This window comes from Nestor notabilis, unplaced genomic scaffold (assembly GCF_000696875.1).
Source record: "Nestor notabilis isolate BGI_N333 unplaced genomic scaffold, ASM69687v1 scaffold24537, whole genome shotgun sequence".
Classification (NCBI taxonomy): Eukaryota; Metazoa; Chordata; class Aves; order Psittaciformes; family Psittacidae; genus Nestor; species Nestor notabilis.
This window is the reverse complement of record NW_009938157.1, coordinates 32,826-50,250: the sequence shown is the minus strand read 5'-3', so window position 1 is coordinate 50,250 and position 17,425 is coordinate 32,826. Positions and strand designations below refer to the sequence as shown.

Sequence of the window (17,425 nt, the reverse complement as noted above, 5' to 3'; positions counted from 1 at the left end):
ACCACATTACTGCAAATGATGCCTAAGTTTACTGCTGTGTCCTTGAAGATGTGGCATGTTTTATCCCTGAGTCACATTCTTTTCATCAAGAAGCTCAGTTGACGCAGGGACACTTACAAGCTATATTAATACAAACATTCAAATTTCTAGTCGATTAAATAAATGATTTAATTTATTTAACAAGAAGCTTTTTGAAGTAAAAATATTAGAGCAACTGGACTGAAAGGATTGGTTTTAATTTAAAGATAACATGAAAATGATACACTTGATGGTTATATCTGCCCTATCTAACTTTCTTACCTGATGGTAGGGATAGAGATCTCAGCCTCCATAATGCTTCCTTTCCAAATATTGACACAGTGCCATATATCTGAATCTATAGCCAAATTCCACTGTGAGGTGGCTTTGGTTCTCCATCCCAGGAGCTTCAGATGGAAAAGCACTTGTGCTCAAGTAGGAAACAGAAAATACCAAGTTTGTCGAAAGCAAGGCTGTTTATTTGTTGTGTGACTTTGGTAAATCCCATTTCTCATTTTGCCATGTAAAAACCACAACTAATTCTTCTCACCCATATTTGTGCATCATACTGAGGACTTCAGTGACCAGTTGTTCCAAAACTCTTTATTTTTCTTTAACTCCTGGCCAAAGCCAAGGCTCAATCTTGACAAGGGGGTCATTTATCATAACAGCTTCCACCTATCACTTTTTGTTACTAATACCTAGTGTACATGTATTGTTTTAGCCAGGAACAAGTGGCTTCCCTCGGATCCTCAGATCATTTCAGAAGGACTGTATGCAATAGCTGTGGTACTCAGCTTCTCCCGCATTGCTTACATTCTTCCAGCCAACGAAAGCTTCGGCCCCCTGCAGATCTCTCTGGGGAGGACTGTGAAGGATATCTTCAAGTTCATGGTCATCTTCATCATGGTGTTCCTGGCCTTTATGATTGGAATGTTCAATCTTTACTCCTACTACCTTGGTGCAAAATACAACCCTGCATTTACAACGTGAGTACCTATGGAAAAGCAGCTGTTTTTTGCAGGGTTCAGTCTATTCTGGTCCATTGCTGCTGCAAGGTCTGCTCAGGTTGGTGCTAATACAGCTGTGTGGGGAAGTCACATCCAGATTTTACCTGGGAAACTGGTACCACAGGGTCAAAACCCGAGCACAGGGAGATGTGTAGTTCAGAAATGGTTGTTTCTAGAAATCAAAATAAGAGATCAGGAAAATGTGTGAGATATTCAGTATAATAAGTCAAGATAAGAAGTGGGGAAGAGGTTAGGCTTAAGGTTATTGTTCTTAAAACTGCAAACGTAAATGTGTGTAAAATAAGAGAGGATTTTGCATATCTGAGGTTGGCTTTAGGACAGCACCTGAGCGCAGCTGTGATCATTAGGTGCACATCTGCAGAGCCAGCTGCTTGTTATGATGCTCTGAAAAGCAAATCAAAACAGGGTGTTTAGGCTGTGGTTTTTAAATCCTGAGTGGGAGCTTTTCTGCAGAGGCCATGTGAAAGCCTTGGGGACACTGTGGGGACTTGCCTTCCCACACACCCATCTGTGAGGGAAGAGGAAATCTTGGCTTAATGTTTTCCCTTTGCTTTCTCTAACATGCCACACAGTGAGCGGGGGTTTAGCAAATAGCCTCTCTAGGAGAATTGACCTTTTCAGCATCATTTCTATCCTGCAAGTGGCTGTCTCCTTCCAAAGGCACAGCAGCCAGTTTTACCACACCACCCTCCTGTGCAACATCTATCCTGTAACACAGTGTTTACTTTCTCTAATTGAGCCAAATATGCCCTCTAGACCTCTGCTGTAACCTCAAGATACATTTTAATGGAAGGATTTACAAGGCCAGATGCAATTACATTTATCTGTGCTCGGTGGTAACGTAGAAGAAAATCGGGTGTGTGGGATGTGACTTGCTTCTTATTTGAAAAGAGAGAGAGATGCTCTTGAAGCACAAGACTTAATAAGAAGTTGAGCTGATACCATCCTTGACTGCCTGGTGGCACAGTAACCCTCGGTTATGGTATCCCCAGGCACATTACTAGAGAACATCACTGACTAATTCCAGTCTCTGATGCAACACTGTGCAATAACTCTCTCATTAGCACTCATTACCTAAATGGATCTTCCAATAGGTACTATTTTTGATGGAAATAATGAGCAAACATTGACTAAAATGATGATTGCTCACTGAAGTAAAGATTGCTGAAATGCCCAGGGATGTTTGGACTGGGGAGAGTCTTGTCAAAAGGCAGTGCTCTTCCTCCTTCACTTCAGCCTGGTGACTACTTATTCTGGAGGGACTTCATGTTGTTATGAGCATAATTTTCCTTTTAAGAGTTTGGAAGAGATTTCAGATAGACTTACTTTCTTCTGATTATTTAAACACACGGGAGTGTCAAACGATGATCAGTGAAAATGAGTCCTTTCATCATGTGAAACAAAGAGAATAGATTAACATTCATCCCAAAAATCCTTCTCAGACATTTCATTCAACAAGCTAGAAGCCCTGAGGTACAGTCTCAAACGCTTTTAATAAGCTTATTACAAGGTTATATTGGCAGATGGGCAGCTACCAGCTCCAGCAACGTTTCCTTCTCTATTTTTCATGAGCCACCTATGGGCCATGCTGAAGGTGCTGGACTTCTGCTGTCATTAACTTGTTTATGGAAAGAAGAAAGATTTCCGTATTAGAGCTGAATAGGAAACTCAGATGTTCATTCACTGAGGCAAAGAAGACTAATGCTTACTTTGGTGTCCTCATAATGGTTCAGTGACTTCAGAGGTGTCGCTGAATGCATTTCCTGGTGGCACGTTTGTGAATTCTAATGGAGGTGGGTGAACTCTTGCAAAAAGCAGGTTTCATGCTCAGAAATGTGGCTGTTCACCTATCGGACCTGATTCTCAGAGGTCACTTGGCTGGTCATGACAGAAAAAGACACACTGAATCTGTGTGCTAACTGATTGTGGCCAGTTTCAAAGGGCCTTGAACTGACAGCTCACTGAGTAGCCTCAGGGAGAAACCTTAGACAAACAGCTACTCACTGAAATAACTTTGAGTTACACATTTAAGAGAACCACAGCTTCCCAGGACAGTATTTAGGCAGAAAAGAGCGTATATTTGTCCAGATAACACTCGTTTATTGCTAAGATCTAATAGTGAGAGTGAATGTTTGGTGAACTTAGGTTTCATCTTCCCTTGCTATCGCACCTTTGAAATCATGTGCTCTGTTTTGCTTGTGTTCACATCTACAGAGCAAACATGTGCACCCCAGTGGCCTCTGAAGCCAGTTATCACGCAAAGGTTTTCTCATTTCTTCTATTTTAATGTTCTGGATGCAAAGGAACTGCAGATGCAGTGGACTTGACTTCACACAGTTAAATACAGAGATTATTTAACTAACCAGGGTATACTTTCAAACTGTTTGGAAGTTCTGCAATGCTGAAAAGCAGATCGGTTTCCACGACAGTTGCAACCAACCCCAGCTATGTTTATCTGTTTATTGCACACTGTGTACAGAACACAGCTCTTGAAACAGCCTGTAATTAAGAACATGCTATGCAAACAAAATCGGAATGGAGGCAAGGCTGATTGTGTTCATCTTGCTTTCCGCATCACAAATCAGGCTGAAGGCTAAAACATGAGGTTTTCTGTCTCCCTTTCCCCAAAGGGAAAAGTGACTCATTGTTCAGTGCCAGTGCTACTTTGAGGCTTGAAGGCTTTTTGATTCTCATTTCCCTTTGTCAAAATGCAGTATTTTTGTAGATTATAGTGACTTCATTGCTTTTCATGCAGTGTTAAATCTCAGCCAATCACTTTAAGGAAGTAAGTCTGAAAGGATGCCTGAAGCTTTCGAGGACACAAGATTGACATGAAATCATAGCCTTGCTGTGACCTTTTTTGATGAACAGCACACTGCTGTTTACAAAAGTGAGGAAAATCTGCAACAGGATGGTTGCTTCTGATCTGTTTTCTGCTTTGGTTGCAAAATCTTTGTTTAACTTTTACAGGACTACAGGTATTGAAACAAAAGTGTCTCTCTGCTTTAACCCCACTGAAACAGTTAGCTCTAGCACAGCAGAGAGAGATTGCAGCATACCCATCCCCATAAGAAGCATCAGTCAATCTGCCACTTCATTTGTCTGCCTTTGAGAAGGCTGTAACACCCACTGACCTTGCAGGGAGGGGGTATACTGCTTAGCTGGCAATGATGAGGCACATCAGCATCTTGGAGTCTTTGAGAACTTGGCTCCAAACATTCTTGTCTCGTGTTTTAGTGACATGTTCTCAAAAAACAACCCCAACGGATGTTCCCTGCAACCTGTGCCAAATCTCATGCAATTTGGCAGTAATCTAAAAGGGAGAAGGAAAGAGCCATCCAGCCTTTTTGGATGGTAGGGATGGATTAGTACAAGTTCTCATTAGAAATGTTTCTTCTATAAGAGAAGGACCTGCATCTGCATACGGGCATGGTTAAGCACCCTTTTGGGGTGCTACAGGTCAGGTCCACCTCTCACACCACCTTCCTAGTCCCATCACCATCAGCACCGGTCCCTTACCCTTACGTGACACTGCGAACAGGGATCATGGACACGTGCACTGGAGCCCAGCATCCCGGCCCTTGCCTGCCTCCTCTGCAGTGCTCAGGGCAGACAAGGCCACTCACAGTCCTTAATTAACTTTTCAAGGAGAACTTGGCATCACTCCAGAACAAAGGTTAATGCTTAAGCTGCCAAAAAGGAGCGGAGTTGACACGTTGTATTAAAATCTGCCTGCAGGGAGGAAAGCCAAGGGAACCTTTCCAAATTAAAAAAGAAAGGTTAATAGCAGGGTGCGTCTGGGATCAAGGCTGGAGGTTATGGGTTTTATTACTTTGAGAAGTGACTTATGTGGTGGGTTTCAAAGCCACTGATTTCTGGTGTTACATGTGTTTCTTAACTGGAAGGTACACAATAAGCACTGGCCAGAGTGCTACCATAAAACAAGGGTATCTGACACGTTAATGCCAGCTACTTTTTGCTGCGGATGAGGGCAGGAGACAAGAGCAAAGTGTTACAGGAGATGAAATGTCCAGAAAGTGGAAAAGCGATGTCACTTGTTTGCAGCACAGTCATAGATCATCCCACAAGAGTTATCTTTGCGTGCTGTCCCAGCCTGGTGCAAAGCAGCAAGCAGGGGAGAAGATGGTGTCAGTGACTCTGAGAATTAAGGAGGCTAAAGACAAAGCCACATTTTAAATGAAGTTGTGCATCATCTATTTGAAACACCGCTTGGGGTTACTCCCCACACATTAATGCAGTTATACTAGCTGAGAATGATACCTAAATTTTTACTGCAGTCATACTACTACTTATAAACAGCATATAGAATACCATATGTTGGGAATTCACTTGGGCAGAAAGGGACTGCCCAATGCTGTGCACTAGCCTTTCAAAGGGTTGAAATTAATTTCTCTTGCTTTTATACATGGTGTAATTGATACTGCAGATGATGTAAAGCTTATTGTTCCCTTAGGATATGTCACGGTTAGTGTCTATAATCTGTTTTTATAAACAGATTTAGCAGGATTAGGCTGCCACCCCAGTACAAAATGGTTCATCAAAACAATTTGTCAATGGAATTGTTTTCTTAGGGGTGTTTACCTCCCGGCAGGCATGGGGAAAAAGCAGGCAGTTAACTCTTAACATGGTAAGGATTGTTCAGGGAAGGCAAAATGACTTGTAAATTAAAAATGTACCAGCATCACTTCTCTTTTCTTCCTTTTCAGCTGTGGTTGCTCCCCTCTGCCTGTTACAGCTTTGACTCCTCTGAATCAGACCCTTCTTTTGACCTGTCAGTCCAGCTGCATCCTTTCCAGCCCCACTTCTTCTTGTCCTTGGCTTATTCCTCTTTTTTTTCCCCTCCTTTTCTTCCAACCTTTTTGTTTTCCTCTGGTTCCTTTCTAATTTCAAACAAGGGTAATAATGAAATCAAAATTCCTCTCTGCAACATCTCCTACCACTCCTTAATTGCAGATTTTTGCTACAAATGCTTGGGCATCTGACTTGTTTACAGTCTCAAAGCAGGGTAGGAAGAAATTCAGAGTATGGTCTGGCTATATTTGCACACTGTGCTCTTCATATTAATGCCACAAATCAGAACATTTCATTCATTTCTTCTGGGGAAAAAGTAATGCTTCTCTTCTGCCCTGGAAACTGCATATAAGAAGGTAGAAGGTCAAATTAGGTTCCTTCTTTCCTTTCTCTGATAATCTCTGCCTGTCTTCTCTGGGTGAGAAAAGGGTGAGTGAGTAGAAGTAAAAAGCCCTACACTGAAAGGTACAAGCTGCAAGATGACCACGGAGGAGCCGTCCTTAATAGGCACACAATATCCAAGTTGCAAATAATGCCCTTGAGAGAACAGATGGAGGAAAAAGGGGGCACTGTAATTTTACAGTATTAATCAGAAATCATATTTCCTTATCAAATCAGGAAATACGATTTGGCATATCCCTGGGTGACAATGGTTTACACTGACTGTGCCAAGGCGTCATATTTGTATTGCTGGATTGCTGTTTTTATTATCAGCATTTTGCCAGGCTTACCTGGTGCCATCTCTATAAAGTGATTGTTTTCTTCATTTTTAGGGTAGAAGAAAGTTTTAAAACCTTATTCTGGTCAATATTTGGCTTATCTGAAGTGATATCTGTGGTGCTGAAGTACGACCATAAATTCATTGAGAATATTGGATACGTACTCTATGGAGTATATAACGTGACTATGGTGGTGGTGCTGCTTAATATGCTAATAGCCATGATCAACAACTCCTATCAGGAAATTGAGGTAAGATAAGAAATTAGATTACAAACTCAATGTTCTTAATTATCACTGATAATGAAAATGTGAAAAAACAAGGAAGCTGTAGCTTATTTCAAAATTAGAGTGCTTGCAGTGTGAAAATTTAAGGCTGTGTCTGTCCTCAAATTACAATTGAATTAATAATTAACAATAAATCATTTTTAGAACAATTTCAACTTCCTTGTTTTTGATGGCCTTCTTTGAGTAAATCCAATTTCCTTTACATGTACTTAATGAAAGTGCTTTGTGATATTTTTCATTTTCACTCCCTGTGTCATTTATCCATCTGTTACCTCAGCTGCATTGTTCACTTACGATGGAGTTAATACTTCATCTGGCTTTTTGCCCTGTTCTCTACTGCTTAAACACTCAAGTCCCTATAGGTGTAAAGCTCGTGTATGCATACGTAAAAATTTCCGATTTTCCAAATACCAGGCATACAACTGCATGGAATTCACAAAAAGCTATTTTTGAAGGATATGAACACAGCTCTCAACGAATATGAATAGTTTACCACAGAAAGGTGTTTGCAGGGTTTACCCAGCCTTGTTCAGTGGTAGAACTACTAACAGGCTGGATTTGCTAAATGCTTTGGACTTAAACAACTCTCTGCTAATGTAAATGAAGGCATAAAAAATTCGTTATTTGGATAATGTTAATGCTGAGTCATCTCTTCTGATTTGTTAAATGTCAGGCTTCTGTAGTGGGGTTTGTATTAATTATTTGTCCTAATCTCCCTTAGAATCTGACACTGCAAAAGCCCAGAGCTGAAAACATTTTCTCTTATTCATCCATGTACTGTAGTGCAAATGAATTCTATCTTGTGTGTGCTGTAACTAAGTCTAAATGTCAGCGAGACCTTACATGTGTTCTCTGCCCCAGAAGCTTTTCCTGCATGCAGAAAGCAAAGTAATTTCCCCAAAGATTTCTAGTCATTTAAGATACAGCATCTTCCTGACTCTTCTTCTACAGAAGTAAGATTCACTTCTGAAGGAGTCACAGCCTCTTACTGCATTTTCCTAGTTTATTGTAGTAGGTTTCTGAAGAAAGATCTCCAGAAATACTGATTAGATGGCCTATATTATCTTTCCAGTCTAAACTTCGGATGACCATTTTCCTGGAAAAATGCTTTATCATCCTTCTTGATTGCATGGAAACTTACAAAACTTTGTTAAAGACTACTTTTAACTATCAGCAAAACAAGGGTGAGCGATTTCGCCCAGAGCCTCCTACCTGAGGACTGGGAAAAACTAGTAAATCTCATGCTAATTCATTCCAGTCCTCAGTAGCAGGGAGATTAAAGATAGAGTCATAGAATCACAGAATCATTTAGGTTGAAAAAGAGCTTTAAAATCATCAAGTCCAACCATTAACCCAGCACTGCCAAGCCCACCACTAAACTATGTCCCATAGTGTCCCAGCTACATGTCTTTTAAATACCTCCAAGAATGGTGACTCCACCACTTCCCTGGGCAGCCTGTTCCAATGCTTGACAACCCTTTTAGTGAAGGGGTTGTCCTGGCACAGCTTGAGGTCATTTCTTCTTATCCAAGGAAATAGGAAACAGTCTATTTAATTTGGAGGATTTATGCTTTTGTTTATCATTTGCTTTGTTGAGATTTTCCTTATTTTGAGATTATAAAGACACATTTTGTGCGTGGGTCTTGGTCTGTCAAACAGAATCTGATTCTAGTTAAATCCTACCCGTATGTTTGTTCTTGTCATAGCTAAATCTCTCCCTGTTTACTAATTATGCATTTGGGTGCTTGGGGTTTTTTTCTCTCTTCCCTTCCCAAGGAGGATGCGGATGTGGAGTGGAAGTTTGCACGTGCCAAGCTTTGGCTATCCTACTTTGATGAAGGAAGGACTTTACCTGCTCCTTTTAATCTAGTGCCAAGCCCTAAATCATTTTATTATCTCATACTGAGAATAAAAATGTGCCTCATAAAACTCTGCAAATCTAAGGCCAAAAACTGTGAAAATGATCTTGAGATGGGGATGCTGAATTCCAAACAACGGGTATGTTATATCTTCACTTTTCATCTTCTTTGTAGAAAGGATTCATGACGGGACCTTCTGGAGGGGGTTGCATGGTGTATAGGGACAGCACAGCCTCTTACTCAGCCTTGTCATTGTGTTTGATTTTATATATATATTATATGTATATATTATATTGCAGCTAGAGAGTTATCCCAGACTTGTGGCCTTGTTACACTGGGCACTGCCTGGACATCAGGGAAAAAGCAACTTCTATAACAGGCACTTTTATAAGGGAGTTTCCCAAGGCCAAATGCAAGGTCAAAGCTGAAGGGCAGAAGCAGAGGCACAATCAGGCTCCCAGCTTGTCTGACTCCTTATCTACCTAGCAGGGCTTTATGCCTTTCCAAAACATCCACCTTCCTTTAAAGTGATTTCCAAATTAATCTTGCTGTCATTACAACACTCACTGCCATTCCAGCTTTGGGAACACGTTTCTAAGCAGGGTTTAATAACACCTTCTAAATGCCTAAAGCTATAATTAACAACCTCTCTACTTACATCTGCCTAGTGATGTGTAGCCACTAATGGGTAGATTCTGTCTCAGCCACCTCCCCTTTGGTCATTAAAATAGAAGTTTGTTTTGGGAATCCTGGCTACGTGTCAGCAGGCTTTCCTCAGCGCTAGTGAGTGTCAGCATGACAAAGCAGGATGGATATGCAGGAGTATGCTTAGCATCCAGACCCTTCCCAACAGAATTAGCTTTGCTCCTCCTTGGGGGAAATGATGGTGAAGATGATGTTGCTCATGGAAATTAGCATCAGCGACACTGTGCAGCATGTCAGTGGGATGAAGCATTCCTACCACGTAAACTTACAACAAACACAATCCCACTCACAGGACAAGTCCATTTGCTTTACACAGGGCATGAAAAAGCCCAAAACATTCACAGGAGCTCAGCCACAGCGGCTGGGCTGCTCTCATTAAGTTCAGTGGATTCAAAGATATGAGGAGGCAGCTTTGCATAGAAGTGTCCCGGCCTGTATTTAATTTCTTAGCTTAAGCTGAGTTTGAAACAAACTCATTCCTGGGGAAAAAGCCCTTTAAAGTGTATTGTCTCTTATGTCTTACAGTTAGTGCACGCGAGATCAGTGTGGCTCATTGGCAGGCTGTAGGACATGTTGCTATTCTGACAGCCTGCTCTCAGACCATCTTTCCAGGCTTTAATACCCTAGCAGTGTGGCACTGCACAGGAGAGGGAAGAAACGGGTCACACTGGGACCTGTTTTGCAGCCTACCCTCAGTTTTAACCTTGCAATAAAAGAGACCAAGGATAAGGAAAGAAAGGTTGGAGGAGGCACTACAGAGTTTGCCTTTGTAAGGTGCAGCCTGCTTTTGGGCTTTGTCTGGATTTCTTGGCTCTGAAGGAGCAACCCAGCTCATGGTGACTCATCCAGCTCCAGGCAAAGCCCGTGGCCTTGGAGGAGATCATGCTCCATGAAATTAAAAGAACTGCTCAGGTCTGATGTTCAGTTTCTGCCAGAAACTAAACTAAAGGGAGAAGTCCATGGAGTCTACTCCATGTTACCGAGTAATTTGGCTACCCAACATGGTGAACATTGACAAGATAGACAAGCATTTGGGGGAAATTAACTATTTATTACTGAAAGACCCACTAGGAACAGTGAAGTGTTGAAATAAAAGCAATGTTTGTCCTTTAACTATCTCAAATAATGATTTTAACAGATAATGTTTTAGAAACACGATTTGAATCTAAGCACACAAAGCTCTCTTTGTTTGAGATTTGATTTCTGCTTCGAAGCATAAACCAAAGGAATTAATTTTTCTCTAAGCCCCTCCTTCCCCAAGCCACATGAGTCAAAGTGTCTGGCTTGCCTTTGTTCATGGAAATCATGCAAAATTCATAGTTTCCATGGCTTTAGCATAAACAATGAAGAGTATCAGTCGTTTCTTGCTTGCCTGTTGATTTTGTTCACAGATCATCTTCAAAACAGTCTTTGTAAGACCATGCACACCTGATGAGTAAGAAATAATAATAATAAAGCACATGATTACTGCAAAATTTCAGTCCAAAAAAAAAAGCCATCTTTAAAGAATCACCTATTTCTCAGGATTTCTGATCCAGTCAGGGAAGAAAAACCCTTAACCAGGGCTTTCCCTGAGCATACTCTTGCATATAGGTGCAATATGATATGTATTGGCTCCTCTGGGTCTATGATATGAAGTAATTCCTTTGAATAAGTGTGTGTGGAGGGGGGGGCTTGTCAGCATTTGGACCATAAAATCTCAGAGGTGGATAAAAGTCACCAAAATATCTTACAAATATTGTGCGTAGTCTCCCGAAAAGTCTCCTTGGAAGATTCTAGAGCACAAAACTAGAAGCTCTGATGTCCTCTGGTTAAAAAAAAACCCCTCAATCTCTATTTAAAAAGAAGTATGTATTGTTGAGCTAAAAAGGTTACAAATGATGCCGCTGTTTTAAAAAGACCAGTGAAAATCAGTTGTGTTTCAGGATTTGGTTTTGGACCATATTGATTTGTTCACTCTAAACATAAGTGTTTATTTTTCTTCCTTAAGTTCTCTTCCAAATTGATACCACCAGTCTATTTAAGGTTAATGTATTTTGTGCCTCTCAACACCTTCTTCTCTGAAACTCGTGTGAGAATACCATTTTTGTCTACAGAATTTAGAACCCATTTTTCCCTACTACTTTGTGTGTTTTGACCATTTTCTGTCTTTCAAAAGTCTACTTTTTAGGCCTGAATGTGCCAGCTTTTATTCTACTTGCACATTGAACCATTTCCTACTGTTCTTACAAAGCTCTGTTTAGTTTGGGGCTGTCTGGGTATGAGAAGCTATCATTGATTTAATTATATCATGATGTTTTATAATTTCAGAAAGTTCGTTTTCACTCTAGCTCTCAAAATACAGACTATTTTTCTGGGAAGAACGCTTATAACAAGCCCACAAGATATCAGGTAATCACAGCATGAAAGCAAGAGCCAGGGAAGAAATCTGTCAGTGAACAGCTCTTCCCTGCAAGGGTCATGTTTGTCTTCTTCTTGTCGATGCCACCCTGCAATGTGCCAGGTTGTGCCTTAGCACAGGCATGGGATGGGGCTGGGCCACTTCAGAGACAAATGCAGCCTGTCACCCATGGAAATACACATGGTGTTAGCATTTGTCATGCTAATTATTTCCTCTCAACGGTATTTAATTTAACACAAGGAATATCATCTAAGCTTCAGTCTTGCATTGACAGCATTTCATTTGTCATGACACAGTCTCATCTCTCCAGTCTTTGCACTAACATTTGCATGTGCTTTCTCTGGCAGTGACTTGTCCTACCAAGCTAAACCTGCAATGTGGTATATGCTTCAAAAATACCTGTGGCTGCAGCAGTGGCACAGGGCACCCCAACCATCACAGGAACTAACAGAACCGGCTGTCTCAGCTGGAGTGTTCGTGCCACCAAATGTATTATTTCTTGAGGAAACATATAATAGGGTAACACAATAAGCAAAATGTGCTCCACAGGACTTTTTTCTTATTTTTGAACATGAAGTGAAAAGGAACCAGACAGCAAGTGATATGCCTGCAGAGAGTCGTGTTATATTAAAGAGAGTTGAGGAAAGTAATAGCTAAATTGGACAAAATGTGCAATAGCAGTTCTAGAAGTGGTTTGTCTTGTGTTGGTACAGCATCCAGTACAACGGAATCCTAGGCTGTACAGCACACCAGTAATAAATTTCTACTGGTTTTAAAAGCTGTTTAGGCTTTTGTGCTAGGATAAAAGAGGTATCTAAAACTCTAAGTTAGAAATGGGATACATTCACTTTGGTATTTGGAGTTAGTTGGCTTAATACTGTCAAAGGCAAAGGGAAGAGATGGTTGTGTCCCACTCAAAATGGCATTTCAGCAGTTCTGATATTTTCCCATCCATTCAAATACACAGGTAATGGAAAGATGTGTCAGCTCTGCTGGACTCATTCGCTTCCTGTAGCTATTACTTCTAAATGAGACCACCTAATGTTTGTGGTAAATTAGGCCCATATATCCCAGGTTGAAAAAGCCAAAGGCAGCTGGGAAAATTAGATAGATAGAAAAGGATTAGCACCCTGTTATTTTGCTTTAAAAATGCTCCTACTATGTTTGTCTTCAAGTGATCTTAGAAACTTTCAGTTGCTGCAGGAAGAAATTACCCAAATAATATAAGAGCGTAATAGTCTTCATTAGCTAAATACAGAGAAGAACAAAGAGTTTGGTAATCAGGCCAGCAAACTTTCTTCTGCAACTGGGAAAATCCTTGAAGCAGCAGCTTCTTGCTGAGCTCTTTTCTTTAGTGGAATTTATCCAGTGATGTATCTGCAGTCTGTGTACCTGTACCACATACAGGCAGTGCTCCTGAGGGCTAACAAAAATACCCAGAATTGGAACATGTAGTAATTTGAAAAGTTGGAAGAACAAGTCAACGCACTGCAGTCATGATCTGGGAATGGACTAGTCCAGGCAAAATGATACCTTTATCAATCCCTCTTGAGCTGAGACTTTAAGATGAAGCAGTGCTAAAATGCTCTGCTGAACCAACTGCAGTCTGCCAAATTATCAACGCCCCCACGTACAAAATTAAGGAAAAGGTTTGTCAGAAAAACAAAATAGAAGGCATAATTTGTACTTTTAAAAGGTCAGAAATATATTTCTTTGCTGTTCGGAGAGACGAAATAGATCACCAGGATTGAGATCTGGTTGTCCCGTCTGATCACTGATGGCTTGCACTTGATTTTGACTAGGGACATGAAGTGGGAAGATATGGCCTCCACACTAAAGACAAAGAAATGAGGTCCAGCAGGACTTACCACACCTGAAAAGCCTATGGTTGAACTGGAAATTGAGCCCCAAATCTCATGAGTCCAGTTTCAGTGCCTCCATTCTTTTCCTCTCATTTCCCTCTGTGCCAGTATGTATTCAGATATCTGATGGCAAATGCAGAGCTTGAAGGTGAAGGTTGTGCTAATAAATACATATAAAATATTGAATTCAGTGCAGCTATAATTTAAAAATGCCTGACCTGTTCCTAAAGCCTATGAAGACTGTCTGAAGCCCAACAGTGGGTTGTTGAGTGGTGCATAGTATAAAAGCTCTCTGAGACCTGAAGAATTTCAATTGATTTTTTAAGAACGAGGGAACTTTACACAAATCAGACATATGTGAATTGTTTCCAGTTCAGCATTCAGACAACCAAGAGGTTGTCTGTAAGTTTGGTTCAGCATTTCCCTGAGTAACTAGGATTAGTTTTCCTGGAGGCTATTTCACACACTGTAACTGAAAGAAGCAGTACTGGGGAGAAGCAAGGCTCAAAATAGTTCAATATCGAGACAAAAATGAATTGCTTTCCTAAAGATATTGGCAGAAATATCTGCTAAATGACTAAGTAGATTCTTGTTAAAAAGTGGTAACATTTTTAATACTTAGTTTATGTAGACAAATCTGACTACAACATGTATTTGATATACTATGCAGCCTTAAGCTTGTGACTTCTGTCACACATAGTGGTTAATATAGGACAGCGTTTGAGTAGTGTCCATCAAAAACACAAGTTGTATGGGAACCAGAGTAGATAGATGTTACGTTACCCTATTTTTCCACGTAATGAAAGCATTCACTGTGTTCTGATTCCTTGCTTTAGTCTAAATTTCTTCTGTAGTCTGTTCTGAAACAAAAATTCATTTATTTTTGGATCCAGGATTTCCCTACTTTCCCCAAACATTACTTCATTTATGTTTTCTCAGGTGACCACCCTACCTCCCTCTGGATTCTACTACCTTGGCCATCTTCAACACACCGTACGTGCGCTGTGCCTCATCTCTGTTGCCTAATGACTCACCTGGTTAGCCAGATGCCTCCTTGATACAAGGACAATCTTAGACATCCCATATTCCATGACTGCATGACATACACAAATGACTGGGTCCTTCTTGGATGTTCACATGCCTTTTGCACTGTTATGATCCTTATTTGGCTACTAAGAAAAAAAGAGCAGGTGTTCTGATTTCTTAGTTGGCATTTCCCACTCTTTGCACTGTTTTTCAGTGATGCTTAAAGCAGAGACCTGTGATTGCTCTGTGAGTAACTGAGCCCATGCTGGGAGAGGCTTTTCCCCTAACGATGACCATCTGGTCAATGAAATGCATTTGTGTATGTGTTCTTGGATGCTCACTGAGCTCCTCTGTTTACGGAGGATGCACCTGAATCACTGTCTCTGATAGAGAAATCCATTTTATGTTTATTATAGTTGAGATTTTTTTTCCTCATTGATGAGTCTTTTCTGTAGTGAAGAACTGGCAATGATGCAGCCTTCAGCTGTAACCCTGTATGTAGCCCAAGACTGCCAGAGTTACTTTCCTTCTAGGTACATGTAACATGCATTTTTGGAACAATATCACATTGCAAGCTCCTATCCATAGCCATCTTCTACTATTTCCATATAAGCTGTTCCTTACTAACAATTGTCCCCCATTTCATAAGTCTACATGGCTCCATTTTTTAGCCTGTGCATATCCCCTAAAATTTGCCATTTTCATAAGAAACTTCTCCCACTTAAACCAAATTCTCTCCTCTTCAAACCTTTTTTCCTCTGTCCTTCACTAAGTCTATTTTCTCTCTTAAAACCCCAATTGCAAGGCAAACAGAGCCTTTCTGTTAACCTCGGGTCAGAGGTTTGGTCCCCCATCATGAGTGCATTTACTATCATCATTAATTAACCATTTATTTCTTCCTGTAAAGTATTTTTACATTAAACAGCAATGTGCTAAGGGAAGGCTCTGGATCCCATTTCTTAACTTGATATTGGATCATCTGTTTTTACTTTCTGTCTGTGAGACATACATACTCTACATTCATGTGCATTCCATGAAATACCTGAAAGTGCCTTGTACGTGGGCTCATCATGGAATGGCTGTCAATCAACTGTTGTAGTACAAAGTTCATAAGATAAAGTATAAAATAAATGGGAAGTCAATAAATAAATTCTCTTTGCATTCTCTGAAGCCAGGTTTTACCCATGTGTTTGAGTCGCTCAGAATGTCTAGAATTAGAGGAAATGGGGATAAGTTCACATGAAGTGTTTCTGTTCTCTTCTTAGAAAATAATGAAGCGCCTGATTAAGCGGTACGTCCTGAAGGCTCAGGTTGACCGAGAAAATGATGAAGTCAATGAAGGCAAGTGGATTTTTATAATTGACACAGATTAGAGCATGTAATGTTAATGCTAGTGATATGAACACTAAGAGGGGTCAGCTTAGACAGCATCCTCTGGAGAGAGAGAGCACTGTCATGCTTGCACTAAGGTGAGCAGTGCTGACTCTGAGCCACCTTTATGCTCATAAATTCTAGGTCCTTAATTTTCCTTAGCAGAACACGTATCCCACAGGATCTTTAGAGAGTTCTGTTTTGCCCCATAGCTCTACCTGTCTTTGCTTTGCACAACCCAGGGTATTGCCAACACCCAACGTTGTCTTGGTGTGTAAGCAAAGCAATTTCTGACTGCACTGCCTCTGCCTGCCCCAAGGATTTGTACTGTCATTATGCCATATAGGATTTGTACTGTCATTATGCCATATAGGATTTGTATGCAGATGGAAAAGATCCTCTTTCTATCACCTCTTAACTGTTACCCTCTTGCAAGTCCCCCTATAGATGGAGATAAATACGTGGAGAGATAATAGACTTCAGAAAAAAGATTAACTTTCATACATCATACGTGCTTGCTATTGCTGTCAGTACCACTACTGCAAGTACAGGTTATTTCTTATTAGCGCAAATATTAAATGAATAAATGCAGAGATATATACGGAGCTCCATATACATTCATGACCAAGCACACTGAAATTAATGTTCTCTCACGTCTTAAAACTATAGGGATTACTTATTTGGGTCAATGATGCTAACAAAGACACTTTCCTCCTTTTAGGAGAACTTAAAGAGATTAAGCAAGATATTTCTAGTCTCCGCTATGAACTCTTAGAGGAAAAGTCACAAGCTACTGATGAGCTGGCAAGACTAATACAGCAGCTGAGTGACAAATTTGGGAAGACCTTAAACAAAGACATCTGATGATGGAAACAGAGAAAGGCAACTGGTTTTCTAAACACTTTTCAGTCTCAACCAGCATATTTGGAGAGCAAAAACCACATAAAAGATGGGTACTGCACACTCAACTTTTGCTAACTAGCAAGTATTGGTAGGAGCACTCTGCATTACTGCTGTGCTTGGTGAGTTATTACCAGTTAAACCTTTTATGATACAAAAAGTGACTTACTGGTAAAAATGTATTCCCTTTGACATCAGAAATAGATGTGCCATAGGGAAAGCACCTCTAGTTAAAGGCAAAGAAGCCAGATCTTCACCTCTCTGACTGTAGTGAAGACAACGTAACTGTGCTCATTTATACCAACTGGGACTGTACTGACCAGAATTGGGTGAAGTCTGAAGAACAAATGTGCTAAGCATACTATCAAAAATGTCAAAAATTCCTATCCTTGGGTGTGTACTCCCCTTTTATGTTTACATGGGCATCCATGAAGA

The 17,425-nt window shown here is 40.5% G+C and overlaps 1 protein-coding gene across 1 annotated transcript in view; it reads left to right on the top strand.

The window, feature by feature from the left end:
• The window catches only part of TRPC7 (transient receptor potential cation channel, subfamily C, member 7), a 65,522-nt gene extending 48,568 nt beyond the window's left edge, over nt 1-16,954 (top strand). Inside the window, exons 6-11 of the mRNA XM_010019198.1 lie at nt 743-1,007; nt 6,635-6,830; nt 8,643-8,864; nt 11,741-11,821; nt 15,985-16,060; nt 16,812-16,954. Coding sequence (XP_010017500.1) covers nt 743-1,007; nt 6,635-6,830; nt 8,643-8,864; nt 11,741-11,821; nt 15,985-16,060; nt 16,812-16,954 — 983 coding nt within the window. The remainder of the gene's footprint in view (nt 1-742; nt 1,008-6,634; nt 6,831-8,642; nt 8,865-11,740; nt 11,822-15,984; nt 16,061-16,811) is intronic.
• Nucleotides 16,955-17,425: the final 471 nt, after the last annotated feature.